The 22328-nt window shown below is 40.6% G+C and overlaps 1 protein-coding gene across 4 annotated transcripts in view; it reads left to right on the forward strand.

The window, feature by feature from the left end:
* The window catches only part of Ip6k2 (inositol hexakisphosphate kinase 2), a 31463-nt gene extending 9135 nt beyond the window's left edge, over positions 1 to 22328 (forward strand). Inside the window, exons 1-7 of one of the 4 annotated variants that reach the window (XM_046431318.2) lie at positions 6534 to 6555; positions 13173 to 13505; positions 15262 to 15330; positions 15422 to 15644; positions 16885 to 17060; positions 20699 to 20874; positions 21554 to 22328. In XM_046431318.2, coding sequence (XP_046287274.1) covers positions 13304 to 13505; positions 15262 to 15330; positions 15422 to 15644; positions 16885 to 17060; positions 20699 to 20874; positions 21554 to 22054 — 1347 coding nt within the window. In that variant the 5' untranslated portion in view covers positions 6534 to 6555; positions 13173 to 13303 and the 3' untranslated portion in view covers positions 22055 to 22328. Of the gene's footprint in view, positions 1 to 6533; positions 6556 to 10217; positions 12873 to 13172; positions 13506 to 15261; positions 15331 to 15421; positions 15645 to 16884; positions 17061 to 20698; positions 20875 to 21553 lie in introns of those variants that run through there. The other 3 variants (XM_046431317.2, XM_046431316.2, XM_058574944.1) reach the window with 3 other exon arrangements.

Genomic DNA, 22328 nt, shown 5'->3' on the forward strand with positions numbered 1-22328 from the left:
TGGGGGAAGGGAAGAGACAGGCTTCTATCTCTCCCCCCCTCCAAAAATTATTTCTCTTTCAAAGTGGTTTTACTTTGTAAATAACTTAAGCTCCTGTAATGAACCAGAGAAGGTGGATATCAAAAGTGGAAGTGCCCTGTTAGCCTTCAATCCTGGTCTTCAAATTCAATCTTGCTTGACTGAAACCACTGTGTTCTTAACCCATGATTTTGAAGGGATCAGTGTGACTTTTACTTCAGAACTGAGTATAGTTGAACTTGATTTCCTGAAAGAAAAAATTTTAAGATGTTTTACTGTTCTTTATTTTAGAAAGAAATCTTGGGATTTGTGAAGGATAATTGGCAAGTGGCTCTGTATTAGGATATAGTGCTGAGGGACCAGTGCAGTCTGGAATTTTCTAACGGTCCTATCTCCCTTTCTCGTTTTCTGGGTTAGTCCTGGAAGAATATTCACTGCATTCAGGTAACGAAGTTGGGTGATAAAAGCTGCCAGACTGATCAATGAGGCTGGGATATTTTGCAAATCCTTGTGGGAAATGTTTACCTACATAAGGTATTGAAAATAGAGAAATTGTCAGAGCTACCCTGGGCACATGACCTGGTACAGTGTAGGGTACACTTGATCCTCCATCTAGTGGGTAGAACCCTTTTGGGTGTTGGTCCAGACATGTTGGGGCTGTCCTTGTTCTGTGGCTGCCCATGAGTTCTGAATCATTTTCAGTACACTTTGTTTTCAGAGAATGAATTTGTATCATTTGGACATTATGCTTTTATTTAATTTATTTTTTTAATGTGGTGCTAAGGATCAAATCCAGTGCCTCTCATGTGGTATGCAAGCATTCTGCCACTGAGCTACTGCTCCAGCCCTTGAATTTGTATCATTTGGATTTGCAACAGTCTGAGAGCTGTGCAGGGGTTAATGGAGCATATAATCTTTTATTTATTTGTTTGTTTATTTTTATTTTTTTATAGTTGTAGATGGACAGAATGTATTTGTTTATTTTATGTGGTTCTAAGAATTGAACTCGGTGCCTCACATGTGCTAGGCAAGCACTCTGCTGCTGAGCTACAGCCCTAGCCCCAGGAGCATATATTCTTGTCTGAAGCTGATGGACCATTATTGTTAGCACATGGGAGAACAATAACATGAGGTAGCAAAATCCCTCTAGATTGAGATGTTACAGCAATTTTGACCAATCTAAGAGGGTCACTTATGAGTTCCTGTTATGTACTTTCTTACCAGATGGGGTACTGGAGATAAAGAATTGCCCTAAAAGGATAATTGAGGGCTGGGGATGTGGCTCAAGTGGTAACGTGCTCACCTGGCATGAGCAGGGCGCTGGGTTCGATTCTCAGCACATACATAAAAATAAAATAAAGATGTTGTGTCCACCGAAAACTGAAAAATAAGTATTAAAAATTCTCTCTTTCTTTAAAAAAAAAAAGAAGAATTGACTTTTTAAGGAAAACTGAAAATTCTTGATGTTATATTGAATACATTTAGCTATTTACAAGAAAATTTGATATTTTGATAAAGGGCACATATGACACCTCAGAATGAATAGTTTAGATTTACTTGGAGTGATGCTACAGTTTTAGAAGGAGATTTTTTTTGGGGTTGTTTGTTAAAAAAAATTTGAGGGGGGCTTAAAATAGCAGACATATTTTCTCATAGTGCTGATTTTTTTAAAAAATAATTTTGAAGTTAAATTGATTTTTTAGCTGATAAATAAAGTTTTTCAATGGTTAAAATTTTGTTAACTCTAGCAGGCAATTCTGATAAACATATTCTTTAGTAGGCCAAAAGCACCTTCTACCTATCCCACTTGATCTTGAGGTCTTTTATAGTCTGTCATTCCATAAATCTAAGTCTGATAATGCAAAGATGGGGTAATGTATTTGTGCTGGTACTTGGAAAGAGGAGAAGCAGCTGAGAGGCTGCTATGCCCCTTACAGAAAAGTTTGTACAGATTTTTGGAACTGAATTTGCTGTTTTACTTTTCCCTTTGCCTTTGGGGAAAGGATCTGCATGGCTATATGACTTTAATGAAATAGTTCCAATTATACAACTTGTGGATTCTTTCTTTTTTTAAAATTTTTAATATTTATTTTTCAGTTTTCGACGGACACAACATCTTTGTTTGTATGTGGTGCTGAGGATCGAACCCGGGCCGCACGCATGCCAGGCGAGTGCGGTACCGCTTGAGCCACATCCCCAGCCCTCTTTCTTTCTTTTTAATTAAAACTAGAATAAAATGCTGTTGAAGGTGAAAAATAAACATCTAGTGTTGGAACCCAGGAGTTGAGTTTATATAAGGCTTTTGTGTCTCGTTTCTCTGGTCCTGCTGCTTTAGTAGGTTCATTGACTGTGTGGCATGGGGGATCCTCACAGCCAGATGAGCTGCAGCTCCTTTAAGATTAGACCTATGAGCTGGGCGTGGTGGCATATGTTTGTAATCCCAGCAGCTCAGGAGGCTGAGGCAGGAGGATTAGGAGTTCAAAGGCAGACATAGTGAGGCCCTGTCTCTAAATAAAATACAAAAAAGGACCGGGGATGTGGGATCAGTGGTTCAGCGCCTGGGTTCAATCACCAATAACAAAAACAAACAAACAAACAAATAAATAAATAAATTAAAAAGTAGAGATTAGCTCTGTGGGGCTGGGGTTGTGGTTCAGTGGTAGAGCGCTTGCCTAACACATGTTAGCCACTGGGTTTGATCCTCAGCACCACATAAAAATAAATTAAATTAATTAAATAAAGGTATTGTGTCCATCTACAATTAAAAAACAAAAGATTAGACCTGTGATTCCAACATATTTAGCAGTAATTCTTTAATCTCAGGCACCCGTTGTTTTCCTGCAGCAAGACCTAGGTGATATGGTGCTTCAGTGTAATCACTTAAGGACAGTATCATAGGATCTACTCCAGGGATTTGTGAGAATGGAGGAGCTATTTAAACAGTACGTGTTTGATAAACAGGAGCTCTCATTTCTGGCACAGACATATCTCATTGTTGTTGAAGATTGAGGAGTTTGGTCACTACTTCCTCTGACCTTTGTGTGCCTTGTATATATGCCTCAGGGACATTCCTCATTGGGTAGTTATCTTCATTTGTTTCTGTGTGATCCATCTCTCAGAGTTTTCATCATGGAGTAAAACTCTTAGCATACAGTGACTGCATTAGTGCTTGCTTGTAGATGAATTTAAAAGCTTCAAAAACTTGGCAGCTGTTTTCTTTTTTTCTTTTTAAAATTTCTTTTTGGTTGTTGATGAACTTTTTTTTTTTGTCTTTATTTTTATGTGGTGCTGAGAATAGAACCCAGTGCCTCATGCATGCTAGGTGAGAACGCTACCACTGAGCTACAACCCCAGCCCTGTTTTCTTGTTTCTGTCCCATGAATCCTCCTCCCCTGCCCTGTTTTCTCTTCCCATTGCAAAACCAATATATGTTCAGAGTTTAAGAATATTTCAAGGAGTTAGAAACATTCAGAAAACTGAAAAGGAGGGAATAATGATCTTATCACCTACTATAGGACAGGTTTTGTGACACTGGAAGTTGATATATAATGTGCATATAAGTAAATAATACATAATCACAAATGTCATCTTTATTTATTTATTTTTGTGCCAGGGATTGAACTCAGGAGCACTCGACCACTGAGCCACATCCCAGCCCTTTTTTGTATTTTATTTAGAGGTAGGGTCTCACTGAGTTGCTTAGCACCTTGCTTTTTGCTGTCTGGCATGACACGATCCTCCTGCCTCAGCCTCTTGAGCCGCTAGGATTATAGGAATGTGCCACTGCAGCTGGCACAAATACCATCTTTAAACAAAAGAAGTTACAATATGAAGACAATTAGATAAGAAATGGATGTTCAGATTGAAAGTGGTTGTTTATGGATTTGGATTGAAAAAGAAATCACAAAAATTTACACATTTTAAAAAGCAGACTTTTCTACAACTGCAGTATTTTTCCCCTACACTTTTGGGCATTATTTTGATACTTTCTGTGACCCCAGTGTACCGCTTTCTGTTGAGAGAACAGAAGGGTTACATAGTCAGTCCTCAAGGATGGTGATCCATCTGCTTTCTATTACTGACAACTCAGAAAAGTTTCTTTCTGGGCTGGGGATGTGGCTTATAGGAAGAGTGTTTGCCTAGCATGCATGAGGCCCTGGGTTCTATCCCCAGTGCCACACACTTAAAAAGTTTATATGTTGTTTCATTTTGTATATTGTCATCTTATTTGGGAAACCTGCATTAGGTTTCTTTCACTTTAGGGCATTTGAGACTTCAAGGCATTCAAGATTGCTTTGTTGTGTGTGTGTGTGTGTGTGTGTGTGTTGTTGGTACTGGGTATTGAACCCAGATCCTTGCACTAGGCAAGTACTCTACCTCTGAGCTACATCCCCAGCCCAACCCTTTTTATTTTATTTTGAGAAAGGGTCTTGCTGAGTTGCCCAGGTTGGCCTCAAACTTGTAGTCCTCCCATTTCTGTTTCCTGAGTCACTGGGATTATAGAAATGTGTCACTATGCCTGGTTTCTTACATAAGCTCTTTAGAATTTAGAGGACTGATAGCCATGGCCCCTGTGAGTAGTTGGTACTTTCTTCTAGTTATTGTCTGTGATAAAATATACACTAAATTGACCATATTAACCATTTTTAAGTGTATAATTCAGTGGTATAGTGGTATTTTCCATCAGTCTTTGTCTTTATAATCCAGACAATATAGGTTATACAATCTTGAATCTTGTTCTTTTGCTTAAATAAACTGTTTTAAAAATCAATTTATTTATCAGTTAAAAAATAAGTCAGATTAATGGAGGGGGGGGTTAAAAAACCAAAAAATTAGTAAGAATACTTTTATTGGATCCTAATAGTACATAATGCAATTTGAGTAAAAGTAACTCTTTTTGTTTCATTCCTCTTCTGTTACTGGATGTTAGAGGGTAAAAGGTATAAATGGTGTTTTACTAAGAATTGATTTTATGGAACAGTGGACTTGGGGTTTGTGGCATTTTCTCAGGTTAATTGTAGTTTGTTGCTGTGTATCCAGGTGGGTCAGTCTAGTGCTCCCCAAGCAAATAATGATAGCTTTCCTCTTTGCTTCCTGGTTTTATTTTGCCTAAAATTATTATTTTTTAATACTTATTTTTTTAGTTATAGGTGGACATAATATCTTTATTTTATTTTTATGTGGTGCTGGGGAACGAACCCAGTGCCTCACACATGGTACGCTCTACCTCTGAGCCACAGCTCCAACCCTCTTTGGTATCATCTTGCTGAGACACCTTAACTTTCCTCCTGAGTAGCTGGGATTACAGGCATGCCACCATGCCTGGTATGTTTTAACTTTTTTTTTTTTCCTCTTGACTTTCTCTTTCCCTTTCCCTTTACCGTGAGATGAGGTCTTATTAACTCTGTGTGTGTGTGTGTTTTGCTTGGGCTTGAACCCAGGGTGAGGCAAGCACTCTACCAACTGAGCTATATCCCCAACCCCTGAGGTGAGGTCTTACTGTGTTGCTTAGGCTGATCTCAAATTCCTAGGCTTAAGCAATTTCCCCACCTTTTCCTATAGCTGATAGGAATGCAAAAAGGTATAGCACTTTGGAAATTTGTTTAACAATTTCTTATAAAACTAAACATACATAGGATGGTGGTACACATCTGTAATCCCTAGCTATATATGAGTATTTCAGTAACTGACTCTGATGCAATCTTCAGTTGTGTGTGCATATGTGCTGAGTGGTGATTCTAGAGCTCATTTGGGAGGACGTTTGAGTGATGAAGGTTATTTTTCTGCCATAACTCAATGTTGACCCTGGAGCTTTTTTTGAGGCAGAGTAAGTGGCCCCAGTGGATCCCATTGGTAACATCATTAACTAGATTCTGGATGAGTGATTTAAAGGACTCAGAGGTTTTATAAAGGGCTCAGAGGCTTTCATGAGTTATAGCTGTGATTTATTTGCATATTTTAAAAAGTTTAGAATATTAAGGCATTGTTTCCAGCAGATCCTTTAATAGTCTTTTGTAAATCTTGGGGATCAACTGGGGAAAAGCTATTACCTAGCCTAGGATCATGCTCAAATGTTCCTTATCTGTTCATAGTTTCATGGACACCTGTGAGGCAATGTGGAAAGCTAAATCTGAAACCAGTATTTTGTAGTTATTCCCAATCTCCATAGATAGGTACATGGTCCACACATTGCATGAGTAATCCAGGATTTCTGAGAAACTGAACCTTAGTCTTTGGATGTTTAAAAACCATTAAAGAGATCCTACTGCTCAAACTAATGTAGAAAACACATACATACACAAACATATACACACATACACACAGAAACAGGTAAAAGAAAAGAACAGGTGCTTTGGAGCCCTTCTTTCTTTTGGCCTAAGGTCCCTAGGGAGAAAGTTGATTTTGTGTATAATTCTTGGGAAATTGATCATTCATTTTTTCACAGGGATAAGACCTGTAAGAGACCCGAGAATAGAAGCTCCACTTCTGTGTGCCTTGAAATGTGAAACATATTTTGCACAGTGAGGTCATACTGAGGTTCGTACTGAGAGATTGAACATAATTGAAACAAGAATTGCAGGAATGCAGGGCTGGGATTGTAGTTCAGTAGTAGAGCACTTGCCTAGCGTGTGTGAGGCACTGGGTTTGCTCACCAGCACCACATAAAACTAATAGAGATTTTGTGTCTATCAACAACTAAAAATATTTTTTTTAAAAACTGCAGGAATGTATCTGAATTTTGTTTTATTTATTTATTTATTTATTTTTCTTTTTTTTCTTCCCCCTCACACCATCTTATATGTAATTTTGTATAACAATGAGGGTCTCCTTCCAACTTCCATGCAATTCCCCTTCTCCCTCCTATTCCCTCCCACCTCTTGTCCCTGTTTAGTGGTGATCTTCTTCTCATGCTCTTCCTCCCTACTCTGTTTTGAGTCACCCCCCTTATATCAAAGAAGACATTCAGCATTTTTTTTTAGGGATTGGCTAAATTCACTTAATATAATCTGCTCTAATGCCATCCATTTCCCTGCAAATGCCATGATTTTGATATTTTTTAGTGCTGAGTAATATTCCATTGTGTATAAATGCCACATTTTTTTTAATCCATTTATCTATTGAAGAGCATCTAGGTTGGTTCCACAGTCTAGCTATTGTGAATTGTGCTGCTATGAACATTGATGTAGCTGTGTCCTTGTAGTATGCTCTTTTTAGGTCTTTTGGGTATAGTCTGAGAAGGGGAATAGCTGGGTCAAATGGTGATTCCATTCCCAGCTTTCCAAGGAATCTCCATACTGCTTTCCAAATTGGCTTCACCTATTTGCAGTCCCACCAGCAATGTACAAGTGTACCTTTTTCCCCACATCCTCGCCAGCACTTGTTATTGTTTGACTTCATAATGGCTGCCATTTTTACTGGAGTGAGATGGTATCTTAGAGTAGTTTTAATTTGCATTTCTCTGATTGCTAGAGATGGTGAGCAGTTTTTCGTGTATTTGTTGATTGATTGTATATCCTCCTCTGAGAAGTGTCTGTTCAGATCCTTGGCCCGTTTGTTGATTGGGTTATTGGTTTTCTTGTTTAATTTTTTGAGTTCTTTGTATACTCTGGAGATTAGAGCTCTATCTGAAGTGTGAGGGATAAAAATTTGTTTCCAGGGTGTAGGTCCCTATTTACCTCACTTATTATTTCTTTTGCTGAGAAAAAACTTTTTAGTTTGAATACGTCCCATTTGTTGATTCTTGATTTTTTTTTTTTAATAATTTTTTTTTAATATTTATTTTTTAGTTTTCGGCGGACACAACATCTTTGTTTGTACGTGGTGCTGAGGATCGAACCCGGGCCGCACGCATGCCAGGCAAGCGCGCTACCGCTTGAGCCACATCCCCAGCCCTGATTCTTGATTTTAACTCTTGTGCTATAGGTGTCCTATTAAGGAATTTGGAGCCCGACCCCACGAGATAGAGATTAGAGCCAACTTTTTCTTCTATTAGATGCAGAGTCTCTGGTTTGATTCCTAGCTCCTTGATCCATTTTGAGTTAACTTTTGTGCATGGTGAGAGAAAGGGATTTAATTTCATTTTGTTGCATATGGATTTCCAGTTCTCCCAGCACCATTTGTTAAAGATGCTATCCTTTCTCCATTGCGTGCTTGGTAGTTATAATTTTGTGGATTGGTCTCTGTGTCCTCTATTCTGTACCATTGGTCTACCTGCCTGTTTTGGTACCAGTACCATGCTGTTTTTGTTACTATTGCTCTGTAATATAGTTTAAAATCTGGTATCGCTATACCACCTGTTTCATTCTTCCTGCTTAGAATTGCTTTAGCTATTCTGGGTCTTTTATTTTTCCAGATGAATTTCATGATTGCCTTTTCTATTTCTGCGAGGAATGCTGTTGGGACTTTGATTGGCATTGCATTGAACCTATAGAGTACTTTTGGTAATATGGCCATTTTAATGATATTAATTCTGCCTATAGATTCTGTTTTTATTTATGTATGTAACACAGTAGTGCTTAACCACTGAGTCACATCTCCAGCCATTTTTATTTTTAATTTTCAGATATCAGCTTGCTAAGTTGCTGAGGCTGGCCTCAAACCTTGTGATCCTCCTGCCTCAAATCTCCTAAATTGCTGGGATTACAGGCATGCACCACCACACCTGGCTATTTTATTTATTATTATATTTTTAGGTTTTAGTTGTAGTAGGACACAATACCTTTATTTCACTTATTTATTTTTATGTGGTGCTGAGAATCAAACCCAGGGTCTCGCACATGAGGTGAGCGCTCTACTGTTGAGCCACAACACCAGCCCCTATTTTTTTTTTTTTTTTTTAAAGCCAGAATTTTTATTGGGTGGCTAATTGTTGAAACTCTCAAGATGAACTGGATGCTGCCCTTTTGGTTTAGGAGTTTCTTCATGGAATCCCTCCCTGAATCTGTGTTATTACAAATTTTAGGTGCCTTATTTGACCAGTCCTGGTGGTATTTTGCCTTGGCGCTCCAGTTATACTTTCTCTTGCCCTTGGCAGGGTAACCACATCTGCCACAGGTCGACTTCTGATGGTGACAGGCCTTAGAGCTACAATAATGGCTAAATGTGTGTGTCTTATCATGATGATCATGATGCTATCCAAATGATAATGTTCTCTTCATCATCTTGCTTCTGCTACCATGTGAGGCAAATGCTCTACTATGCTGGCGTTAACTTTTTTTTTTTTAATCTTGAGACTATCTCACTAAGTTGTTCAAGTTGAGCTTGAATAGTGATTCTCCTGCCTCAGCTGCCACAGCAGCTGGAATTACAGGCATGTGCCATCATAACCTACTCTTTCAATGGGAGCTTTTTGGTTTTTGGTTTTAAATAAAATAGGACAGCTGGGTGTGGTGGCACATACCTGTAATCCCAGCTATTCAGGAGACTGAGGCAGGACGATTGCAAGCTTTAGGCCAGCCTGTGTAATTTAGAAAGACCTTGTCTCAAAATAAAACCTAGTATGTACCAGTCTGTATAGAACTATAATTTGGAGCAGATTTGATGTTGGGGAAGTAAAATCGGCCCTGTTTGTTTGTTTATTAGTACTGGGGATTGAAACCAGGGGCTCTTTACCAATGAGCCACATCCCGAGGGCCCCCCCACTTTTATTGTTTTTACACAAATGGAGCACAACTTGCCGTTTCTCTGGTTGTACATGATGTAGAGTCACACCATTCATTCTGTCATACCCGTACATAGGGTAATAATGTCTGATTCATTCCACCATCTTCCTGCCTCTGCCCAGTCTAAAGTTGCTCCATTCTTCCCTGTCTCCCCCCCTCCCCCCTCCCATGGATCAGCCTCCACTTATCAGGGGAAACATTTGGCCATTGGATTTTTGAGATTGGCCTACTTCACTTAGCATGATATTCTCCAACTCCATTCATTTACCTACAAATGCTGTAATTTCATTCTTCTTCTACTTTTAATTGTAGTTGAACACAATATCTTTATTTATTTTTTTAATGTCATGCTGAGGATTGAACCCAGGGCGTCGCACGTGCGAGGCAAGTGCTCTACTGCTGAGCCACAACCCCAGCCGTTAATTTCATTCTTCTTTAAGGCTAATATTCCATTGTGTATATATACCACAGTGTGTTTATCCATTCATCTATTGAAGGTCTTCTGGATTGGTTCCTCAATTTAGCTATTGAACTGCTGTAAACATTGAGGTGGCTGCATCACTGTAGTATGCTAATTTTAAGTCCTTTGGGTATAGACCGAGGAGTGGGATAACTGGGTTAAATGATGGTTCCATTCCAAGTTTATTAAGGAATCTCCATACTGCTTTCCAAAGTGATTGTACCATTTTGCAGTCCCATCAGCAATGAAATCAGTGTACCATTCCCCACACATCCTCGCCAGTACTTGTTGCTTGAATTCTTGATAATTGCCATTCTGACTAGAGTGAGATGAAATCTTAGTTTTGTTTTGCATTTCTCTAATTGCTAGAGATGTTGAACATTTTTTAAATATATTTGTTGATTCATTGTGTATCTTCTGTATATCTTCTTCTGTGAAGTGTTTGCTCATTTCCTTAGCCCATTTATTGATTGGGTTGCTCTATCTGATGTCCATGCGATAGATTTTCTCCCATTCTGTTGGCTCTCTCTTCACGTTATTGATTGTTCCCTTTGCTGCAGAGAAGCTTTTTAATTTGAATCCATCCCATTTATTGATTGTTGATTTTATTTCTTGTAAAGGAAGTCAGGTCCTAAGCCAACATGAAGAAGATTTGGGCCTGCTTTTTCTTCTATTAGGTGCAGAGTCTCTGGTCTAATTCCTAGGTCCTTGATCCATGTTAAGTTTTGTGCAGGGTGAGATAGAGAGGTTTAATTTCATTTTGCTGCATAAGGATTTCCAGTTCTCCCAGGATCATTTGTTGAAGAAGTTATTTTTTTCTCCAATGTATGTTTTTGGCACCTTTGTCTAGTATGAAATAGCTATATTTATGTGGATTTGTCTCTGTGTCCTCTATTCTGTACCATTGGTCTACATGTCTATTTTGGTGCCAATACCATGCCATTTTTGTTGCTGTAGCTCTGTAGTATAGTTTAAGGTCTGGTATTGTGATGTCTCCCGCTTTACTTTTCTTGCTAAGGATTGCTTTGACTATTCTGGGTCTCTTATTTTTCCAAATGAATTTCATGGTTGCTTTTTCTATTTCTGTGAAGAATGTCATTGGTATTTTGATTGGAATTGCATTAAATCTGTATAGTACTTTTGGTAATATGGTCATTTTGACAATTTTCCTTGAGACAGGGTCTGGTTAAGTTGCTTAGGACCTCACTAAGTTGCTGAAGCTGGCTTTGAACTCTTGATCCTCTTGCCTTACGCTTCGAAGCCACTGGGAATTACAGGTGTGCACTACAGCTCCAGTTCTTTTTTAAAAAAATTTTTGAGACTGCTTCTTGCTAAGTTGCTAAGTAAAAGGGCTTGTGTAACTAGGCACCTCAGCTCTATCTTCTGGAGAGAGTCTGAAATGACTAGAGTATTCATCCTTATAGTCACTTTGCCTGTGTTGTTTGGGAACTCTTCTCAGTACCTGCCTTTCTGAGAGGGCTTCTGTGATAATGAGAAGGTAGCATCAGGTGAGAAATCAGGGTCTTTGAGGTCTGTGTTCTTTGCATATAATAAAGCTTCAAATCCTTGAATCCAGCTGGGTCAACAGTGGGCTTTTCTGAAAGGAAAAGATTATCACAGGGCTGGGGTTGTGGCTCATCGGTAGAGCACTTGCCTACTGCGTGTGAAGCCCTGGGTTCAATCCTCAGAACCACATTAAAAAAAATAAAGGTATTGACAACTACAACTAAAAAATAAATATTAAAAAAACCCCACCAAATTAAATTCTTTAAAAGAGGCTATTACAGAAGATATAAATTTTGGTGAAAACACTTTTTTTATTGATGCATTATAGTTGTACATAATGGTGGAATATAATCAGGCCATTATCACCTGAAAGCACTTTTATAGGACAAACTAAATGTCCCATATACGCAGCAAAATTAAGGCATCCTCCAGTCTAGGATTTTAAGTTTCATTTGGGAACTGTGATTGTGGGTGTGTTTTCTACTTCCTCAAATTGGCTTCATTGCCTGCAGTAGGGAGAGTAGTGTCTACCTCATTAAAAGTATCCAGAGGACCAAGTAAGAAGTTCTGTAATGAGCTTTTTACTCAGCAAACCCTTCCTCACTCTCACTGTCGCAGATGGAGTCATGGGAACTGCACAAGTTCCCAGTAAGATCCCTGTACATATACATACAGTGGTTTAAGCCCTGTAAGGAATGCTAGTAGAAACTACATTGTCTATAAATTATAGCCAGAAAACATACCTAGCCTGACATGCCTTGAATCAGTTAATAGGATGTGTAAAAAGGTGTGCTTTGCTGAGATCCAGTTGTGGCGTCTGGATGCATAATCAGAACTAAGGTCCTAGACTTATGGTGGATAAGAGCCCTGACTGCCCCAGGAGCACAACTTTGGCTTAAAGGTGTGCCCCAGCTTTTAGTGATCAGGATAGAACTGATAAAAATAGTTGGTTGACCTAGAACACTGTGTATCTTTTTAAATGAAGTTAACCAGCCTTGATCGGTTGTTTTTAAATACAGACGTTAATCATTAAAGCTGGTCCCAAGCTCCACTGCTAATAAGGTTAATGGAGCTTGTCTTTGGCCTTGGACTGGGGCAGTATGTGTGGATACCTTGGGCGGATAAGTCCGAGATGATGGATAAGTTGGTTTTCCCTGTAGAAATTGCATTAAATGGATAAATTTGAGCACCTTTCACCTTAAGTTTGTCTATCATATTAGATAATGGTAAGATTTAATTTGAATATAATGTTTGAAATTGTGATCTTTGATCTTTACCTTTTCATGGCTTTGTGTTTTGTCTGTTACGGTGACTTTGTAATGCTGTAGTGTCCCTGTTGGAGCACAGTTTCTGCGTGTTCTCATTTGCTTTGTTCTCCTTCCCTCTCCTCCCTCAGCTCAGGGAAGAGGCGGGGCTGGGGTGGGCAGCGTGGGCGGAACCCTAAGTGAGCTTGTACTGTTTGCCTTTCTGCTGGAGAATTGGAACCTAAGGCGGTTCCCACAAATCAATGTGCTTGCTTCCGGCAGAGCATTCTGGCCTACACAAACCTAGGAGCGGAGACCAAACAGAAGGAGGATCGGGCAAGATAAGCGACGGAGGACGAGCTGGCCGTAGACCCTGCTGCCTCCCCGTTTTCCCTGCCGTCTGCGTCCGGAGGATGAGCCCAGCCTTCAGGGCCATGGACGTGGAGCCCCGCACCAAGGGCGTCCTGCTGGAGCCCTTTGTCCACCAGGTTGGGGGGCACTCTTGTGTTCTACGCTTCAATGAGACGACCCTGTGCAAGCCCCTGGTCCCGAGGGAGCATCAGTTCTACGAGACCCTCCCAGCTGAGATGCGCAGATTCACTCCCCAGTACAAAGGTGAGCCCCCAACTGCCGGAGGGGTCGCCAGGCTGGTGAGGAGATGTGAGGAATCACGGCCATGGAAGGCCCTGGCAGCCATCCTGGGAACCCTCACCCCCTCCCACTCACTTTGTGTTTTCCCTCCTCCTGGCCCTCAGCCCAGCACCTCACACCCTCAGTTTTCAAGCCCTGGTAAGATTGCTCAATTGTGCTTTGTTTTGTGGATTTGTTTTGAGTTTATTTTTGGTGGAAGTTTAGTTGTGTTTTGTGTTCAGGTGTCTCTTGATCACAGTAACCCATAGTCCCCCATGGTGGGGACAGTGGGGGAAGACTTTGGGAGGATTTTACCCAGAATTCTTGCCGCCTGCTTTTTGTCCTCCAGGAAACCAGAAGCCCTGGTGATTAGGTAGGCTGGGAGCAGGGTTGAGTCAGATGGAATGCAGGAGTGGGAGGACTGTGCTGATTAGCTGAAGCCCTTTGCAATTATGGAAATCCCCAAAATTGCTACATGAAGGCAAATGGTTGATTCACATATTGTAGCTTTTTCTTCCTTTTATAATGATTCTTTGGGGGGACATAAGCAGCCACCAGCATGGTGTGGTCTGGGGGGGAACTTTTGTAAATCAAAGGAGAACATATTAAAGAAATTAATTTTAAGTGGGTATTACTGGATATATAAAAGACCAGAACAACTTAGGTTCTTCTGGGACTGTTTAATATTATTTTTTTAAAAAACAGAATGTTCTGGGCACCTCTCTGTACTCTGAAATGCATGTGTGTTAGGGTGGGGGTGGGGGGAGTTGTGGGCCCTCACTTGGTCCTTCTCTTGTTTTTTCCAGGACAAAGCCAGAGTTCCCTTGTTAGCTGGCCACCCTTGCCCCCTTTTTTCCTCTGGTCCTTTTCCCCATGGCCACAGGGAAGTGTGGTCCCCTGAAATCCCCACCTTGGCTCCTCTGCACCTAGAGCTGGGGGCTACCTCAGAAGTGTCATCTCTCTCAGCACGCATTCCCCTGCAGCAAGCAAGCGGGCGGGCAGCAAGGACTGAGCAGATTGAGTGATCCTGGGGCAGAGAGGCCTGGGAGGAAAGGTGTTCAGCCAGTCGGTTGTAAGGCACTCATCGGCACCTGCTGAAATGCTCCTACTGACAGCTCCCTCCTCAAAGACTGTCTAATTACACATGGCAGGTTCTAGAGACTCAAGGGTGGAGAGCTGCTTTCAAGGCCACAATGTGTCTGTCCTCCTGGTCCAACCCTATCTATCTTGTATTTGATTATTTACTTATTTATTTATTTTTGTGACAAGAAACTGCAAAGACTAATAAAAAGCATATTTGAGAAGGACAAAAGGCTTGAGGCACCTACCTAAGTGGGGGTGCTACAGTAAGCCTTTGCTAGGGTGTCTGTTGTGCTGTGTGGTTTGTTTTGTTTGCCCCTTTATTTTGCTTTGCTTACCCAGTCTTCCTTACTTTTAGATGCCTCTTACCCTGTGACAAACTTGTGTTTCCTTGCGTTCAGGTTCTGCCTTAAAGCAAGCTTCCAGGCGGTCGGAGTTTCTGTTCAGGGCATTAAAAATTTCCACAAGATATAAAGAGCAATGTTTTTGCATCCTCTTAGTATTAGAAGAGTTACACAAAAATTAATAAAACATTTTCAATGATGGAAAAATGTGTCTTGTAATTCTTTGGCTCTTGCCTTGTTGAGTGCATTAGAGAGGAAGACTCTCGGCCATGTTTGCTCCCTAATCGCTTGTCTTGTATGGTGTCATTTTTTTCTAGCTGTTTTGATATTTGTTAGGTTTGCAGATGAGTTTGGGGCCTCTGGCAACATAGAGACTAAGGAACAGGGTAAGAAAAACAACAAATGTTACAATCATGTTATTTAGAAAGCATCTTTCTGTGGAATTAAAGCTCCTTCTGCTCCTCGCCCCATTTCCAGGTGTGGTATCCGTGCGCTTTGAAGAAGATGAAGACAGGAACTTGTGTTTAATAGCGTATCCATTAAAAGGGGACCACGGAACTGTGGACTTTGTAGACAATTCAGACTGTGAACCAAAAAGTAAACTTCTAAGGTGGACAAACAAAAAACATCACATGCTAGAAATGGAAAAGACCCCCAAGGACTGGGTGCGCCAGCACCGGAAAGAGGAGAAGATGAAGAGGTAGGTACACTAATAGGGGAATCCTTGGGCTCTGTGGGAAGGTCAGTGTTGGGGTTCTTAGTTATAGCTGACTGAGTTCCCTGGAGGTGAAAATTCATGGTGGGCTTATAGGTGCCTTGTCTTTCAATGGTTAGTTCCCACATGGCATGCCCAGCATCTCTTTAATTAACTTCTGGGTTAGGTCATGCCATTTTTGGTTAACAGCTGAAGCAGTAGCTGTAAAAAGAGATTTAGTGTACATTCCTTCAACTGCTGCTCTGTGCCAGGCTATAGCCTGGGTCCTGTAGATGTGACAGGAGTTACCTACCCTTTTACTTCAGGTTGCTTACTAATTATGGGGGACATTTGTGAAACTCAAGGATCTGTTTGGGCAGAGTTTTCAAGTACCATACGTTAGCAAAGCTTGTTAAAATATCAAATATGGCCAGACGTGGTGGTACATGCCTGTAATCCCAGGGGCTCGGAAGGCTGGATCACAAGTTCAAAGCCAGTCTCAAAAATGGCGAGGCACTAAGCAACTCACTCAGTGAGTCCCTGTCTCTAAATAAAATACAAAATAGGGCTGGGGATATGGCTCAGTGGTTGAGTGCCCCTGAGTTCAATCCCTGGTACCAAAAAATATATATATATAAAAATAATGTGGCCAAGTAGATTAACTTATTTATATGGGATTTCACCTAAGATTTTCCCAGTCTCCAGATGGGAAGTCAGATGAACCTGTGTACCACATGTGGGTTTGAGGGTATTGCCTGGAATAGGGGAATAGAAGCTGCCTGACTTGGAAGTTGGGAGGCAGAGGCTGATCTTGCTTCTTAGGTTTCCCTTGTTGTAGAAAATAGTGATGGCATGGCCCCTTAATTAACTTTAATGAGATAAAATAGACCTCATGATAATGAGGTACAATGATAAAATGTACCCATTTAAAGTGTTTAATGATGGGGCTGGGGATGTGGCTCAAGCGGTAGCGCGCTCGCCCAGCATGCGTGCAGCCCGAGTTCGATCCTCAGCACCACATACAAACAAAGATGTTGTGTCTGCCGAAAACTAAAAAAAATAAATATTAAAATTCTCTCTCTCTCTCTTAAAAAAATTAAAATAAAAAAAATAAAGTGTTTAATGAGTTTGTAACCATCACCATATCAAAATATCTAACTTTTCATTACTCCAGAAAGCTCCCTCATGCATCTTTGACACTGAATTTTTTGACATTATGACTTATTGGAACCTTATATCTTCATAGCCATAAGTTAGAAGAAGAATTTGAATGGCTAAAGAAATCTGAAGTCTTATACTACAGTGTAGAAAAAAAGGGGAGTATAAGTTCCCAGCTCAAGCACTATAATCCTTGGAGCATGAAATGTCACCAGCAACAGTTACAGAGAATGAAGGAGAATGCAAAGCATCGGAACCAGTACAGTATCCTTTGTTCATGGGACATCCCTACCTTGTTGGGGAGAGGAGGGAAAGTGTGGAGGGCTTGAAGAGAGTGGTTGGGTCTATTAAGTCTTAATTGAATTTCCTCTATTGGGGTTGTGCCAGAATACTTCTGTGATGCTCATGGATAGGTATTGCTTCTCTTAGGGCTAGGGACTGGCCTCTGAGTGTAGGTGGTAGGGAATGGGGGATAAGGGGTTTCTGGGAATGAGGGATATCTCGTGAAGGGGCCACCTTACAATCAGGTGTACTTTAGATAGCCTAGGGAAGATGGCACAGAGCTTATCCCTGTTTGCAAATTCCTGCAGAAGATTCCCAAATCGTCTTGAACTAAAGGGATTAAGTTAAGAGAAAACTAACCTTTCAGTTCTGGTTCACCAGTCTGGCATATGAGCTATGCCAGGATCCTTCTTTTTTTTTAACCTTATGGGTTGAAAATCTTCAGAACTGAGGTTGTTTTATATATTTTTAACTTTTATTAAGGAAAATATGTTAGAATAATGCATTGACAGAGTATTTCTCCACCCAGGTTTGGCAGTTAACCCACTTATGTCAGTCTTGTGTCATGACTTTCTCTATTTACCCACTACCCTTCATACCTGGACTTTTTGGTTGTGCTGGGGGATGGATGAAACCCAGGGCTTTATGCATGCTAGGCAAATACTCTTTACCACTGAGCTTTTTTTTTTTTTTTTTTTTTAGTTGTAGATGAACACAATACCTTTGTTTTGTCTATTTGTTTTTATGTGGTACTGAGGATTAAACCCAGTGCCTCACACATGCCAGGCAAATGCTCTACTACCGAGCCCCAGACCCAGCCCCTGGTTTTTAAACAGAAGATTTTTTCCACCTATACTCTTTTCAAAGCAAATCTGAGCTATATAATTTCATCTGTGTGTACCTTAGCGTGTATCTCTAAAAGATGAGACTATTTTAACAGTTGAACACCATTTTCATTTCTTTTCTTTTTTCATTCTTAAGTTTTAGGTGGACACAATATCTTTATTTTACATTTATGTGGTGCTGAGGATTGAACCAAGTGCCTTGTTGCATGCTAGGCAAGCACTTCTACCACTGAGCCACAACCCCAGCACCCCCGCATTTTTATTTCTTAAAAATTGGTAATTCCTAACTATAAACTACCTAATTCATGTTCACATTTTTCTAATTGTCTCAGTGAGTATGTTTTTATTATTTGTTAGAATAGGAATTCACGTAAGTTGCATTGGATCGAAATGTTTAAGTCTTTAAATACCACTCTCATTTTTCCTTAGAAATTGATTAAATAATTCCTTCCTTCCTTTCTGTGCAACACAGGATCACTCTACCCCTGAGCTGTATGTCTAGACTTTTTGTTGTTGTAGATGGATATAATACCTTTTATTATGTGGTGCTAAGGGTCAAACTCAGTGCCTTCCATGCTAGGCAAGCACTCTACCACTGAGCTACAACCTCAGCCTCACTAGCCTTTTTTTTTTTTTTTTGAGGTCATGTCTCACTAATTGCCCAGGTTGGCCTCTTAACTTTGGAGTGGCTGGAGTTATAGTCACGTGCCACCATGCCCTGCTGCCTTTTTTTTTTTTTTTTTTTTAATTTCTTATTAAAGAAACTGGGTCTAGGTTGGGGTTGTGGTTCAGTGGTAGAGCACTTGCCTAGCACATGTGAGGCACTGGTTTAATCCTCGGCGCCACATAAAAATAAATAAATAAATAAAGGTATTGTGTCCATCTACAACTAAAAAATATATTTAAAAAAAGAGAAAGAAATGATGTCTTACCAGCTGTGGTGGTGCACATCTGTAATCCCAGCAGCTCAGGAGGCTGAGGCAGGAGGATCACAAGTTCAGAGCCAGCCTCAGCAACTTAACGAAGCCTAAAGCAATTCAGTGAGACCCTGTCTCTAATAAAATATAAAAAAGGGCTGGGGATGTGGCTAAGTGGTTAAGTGCTTCTGCATTCAATCCCTATTACAAAAAAAAAAAAACTCTTTTAGAGTTTTCTATGATCTGGGTTTTACTGATTGTATTCCTACATGCTTACTGTGTCCCCTGTGTTTCCACTGTTGTTTTTTTTTTTTGTAATTTTTTATTTTTAATGTGATGCTAATGATGGTAACCAGTGCTTCACAAGATGCAAGGCATGTGCTCTACCACTAAGCCACAACCCCAGCCCCTTCCACTGTTTTTTTTAATTTTTTAACTTTTTTTGTTCTTTTTAGTTATACATGACAGTATTTTTCATACATACATGGAGTATTACTTCCCATTTTTTTAGCTTTATTTTATTTATTTATTCTTACATGGTGCTGAAGATAGAACCCAGTGCCTCACGCACACAAGGAAAGTTCTCAACCACTGAGCTACAAATGCCAGCTCTACTTCCCATTTTTGTGGTTGTATGTGATGTGTAGTTACATTGGTCATGTATTCATATATGATGTCTTCAGTAGGTGATGATTGGATCTAAAGGCTTGATTTAAAGATCTAAAGAACTGATTTGGTTTCAGTTTGTGGGAATGGGAGCAGTAATCCCCAAGAAATTATATTGTACATGTCCATTGGGAAGCAGAGTCTTTCTCTTTGCCTTAGATCTAATTTTTCATTAGGTAGTTTTCTAATTTTGTTATTCACAAGCTGGAAACTTCCTATAAAACAAAATTTTTCCTCATCAACTATATGCTTGAGGTATGGTTTATATATTTGTGTTTTAATCCATTGCAGTTGTTACCTTTACCAAGTTTGACACAGTGGTGGTAATCTATGATAGTTATCTTGCTTTCTAGTATGAAAAAGAGTCTAGGAAATGACCATGTATATTTCCTGCTCCAGATGTGAACTCAAACCATTCCCCTAAGGCAGGGGTCAGTGAATCTTTTCAGTAAAGGGCCAAATAAATTTTTAGGTGTTGTGGCACATACATATGTGCCACTATATATTTAAATGAACTAGTGTAGTTGTGTTCCAGTAAATACTTATTGTCACTCCAATTGAATATCAATTTTCATGGATCATAAAGTATTATATTTATTTTGATCTCTTAAAAATGTAAAAACCACTACTAGCTCATAGATTGTACAACAATGTGCAGTGGACTGTAGTTTACCATTCCTACTCTAAGGACCACTGGTTTATATTAATGGGAAATAGACCATACTAGGGGTATTTATTATTTCTGGTCCATTATTTCTAGACATTTTCCATGCACACAGCTTGGGAAACAGTTTTTTCAAGACAAATATTTTTTATGAATTTGTATTGAAGTTTACAATTTATATCTAAGGCTGCAGGATTTACTGAGCTCATTCTATGTATAATTGAGGACAGTATGCTATTGTACTCTGATCCTACACATAGCTGAATTCAGGAAATCTTGTCTCCTAAGGCTGGAGCACCTCAGGCCTGTATCAAGTCTAGACACTAGCTGCTCTCATGCCAGTTCCCTAACAAGAAGTTCCTCTTAGCTCTTTAGTTAGCTGTGGGCACTCTATATAGGAGACAGCACAATTAATGGAGCCCCCTGTGGGGTTAGGCTTCTCTGGGTCACTGCATTCACGCACAATTCCCTGTGCCAAGGTATCATGTGTAGCACTTTCTCTTGGGGATGTAGTTCTTAACCACTTAGAATTTATATTACTGGAGAACCTGACTTCCCGCTATGAGGTGCCTTGTGTCTTGGACCTTAAGATGGGCACACGCCAGCATGGTGATGATGCTTCAGAGGAGAAAGCAGCTAACCAGATCCGAAAATGTCAGCAGAGCACATCTGCAGTCATTGGTGTGCGTGTGTGTGGCATGCAGGTGAGTAATGTGCTGGTGCAAGACAAGGGCTAGCTAGGGAATCCAGTAGCTGCTGCTTCCCCACTGTGGTGTAGTTTTATTTGTTCTAAAGATTTCAGAATGACCCTATATGAATTTGATGCTTTCTGGTTTAAAAAAAAAAAAAAAGAAAGAAAGAAAAGAAAGCATGTATTTTATGTCTGGGTAATTTCTCTGAGACTGTCCTGGTAGGCTGAGTCCAGAACCTATAGACAGAAGTAGAGAAAAAGACAAGAGGATTAGTCTGTCTCCACTGACCCAGATGTACAATAATTTAACCCAGGTCAGATGGCTGCATTGCAGGTTGATACTGATCAGAGAAGACAGCAGCTCATGTGTGACTTGGTGTGCTTATTAACAAACAGTCAGATCCAGAGCCTGGTGCAGTGGTACACAATTTGATCCCAGCTATTCAGGAGACTGAGGCAGGAGAATTCCAAGTTTGAGCCAGCCTCAACTTAGTGAGACCCTGTCTCAAAATTTTAAAAAGAGCGAGGAATATAAAGTGGAATAGTGCTTGCCTAGTATTCATGGAGTCCTGGGTTCAATCCCCAGTACTACAAAAGAAAAAATAGGAGCAGATCCCAGATGTCACATCACCATCACCTTCCCCCACCCCAGTGTCCAAGCCTCATCCACTGACTTGCTGATCTCCCCACAGGTATACCAGGCAGGCACTGGGCAGCTTATGTTCATGAACAAGTACCATGGGCGGAAACTATCAGTGCAGGGCTTCAAGGAAGCACTTTTCCAGTTCTTCCACAATGGTCGGTACCTGCGTCGAGAGCTCCTGGGCCCTGTGCTCAAGAAGCTGGCTGAGCTCAAGGCAGTGTTGGAACGACAGGAATCCTACCGCTTCTACTCAAGCTCCCTGTTGGTTATCTATGATGGCAAAGAGTGGCCTGAAGTGGCCCTGGACTCGGATGAGGAGGACTTGGAGGACCTGTCAGAGGAGTCAGCTGATGAGTCTGCTGGTGCCTATGCCTACAAGCCCATTGGTGCCAGCTCAGTGGATGTGCGCATGATCGACTTTGCTCACACCACTTGCAGGCTGTATGGCGAGGACAGTGTGGTGCATGAGGGCCAGGATGCTGGCTATATCTTTGGGCTCCAGAGCCTGATAGACATTGTCACAGAGATAAGTGAGGAGAGTGGAGAGTGAACTTGCTGGTTGTTCCAGTACTTGAGAGAGACTCTGTGTCCCAGACACAGCTGTGCTGCGTCAGGGAGGAGGCCAGTATGGCCAGGTAGGGGTCCCTGCAGCCTGGAGCTGATGTGCAGTGGCCTCTCTGAGCCCCAACCCGAGCCCGCTCCAGCTGCACTCGGGAGTCTTTATTTATTTTAACTATTTCTTCAACATTCCACATTTGATGATGCAGATACCTCTTTGTTCCCTGAGTGTAAACGTTCTAATACAGATCTTTTTGTTTATTGTA

Source organism: Marmota monax, unplaced genomic scaffold (genome assembly GCF_021218885.2).
Source record: "Marmota monax isolate L192 unplaced genomic scaffold, Marmota_monax_Labrador192_F-V1.1 WCK01_AAM20220418_F8-fsc00022, whole genome shotgun sequence".
NCBI classification, from domain to species: domain Eukaryota; kingdom Metazoa; phylum Chordata; class Mammalia; order Rodentia; family Sciuridae; genus Marmota; species Marmota monax.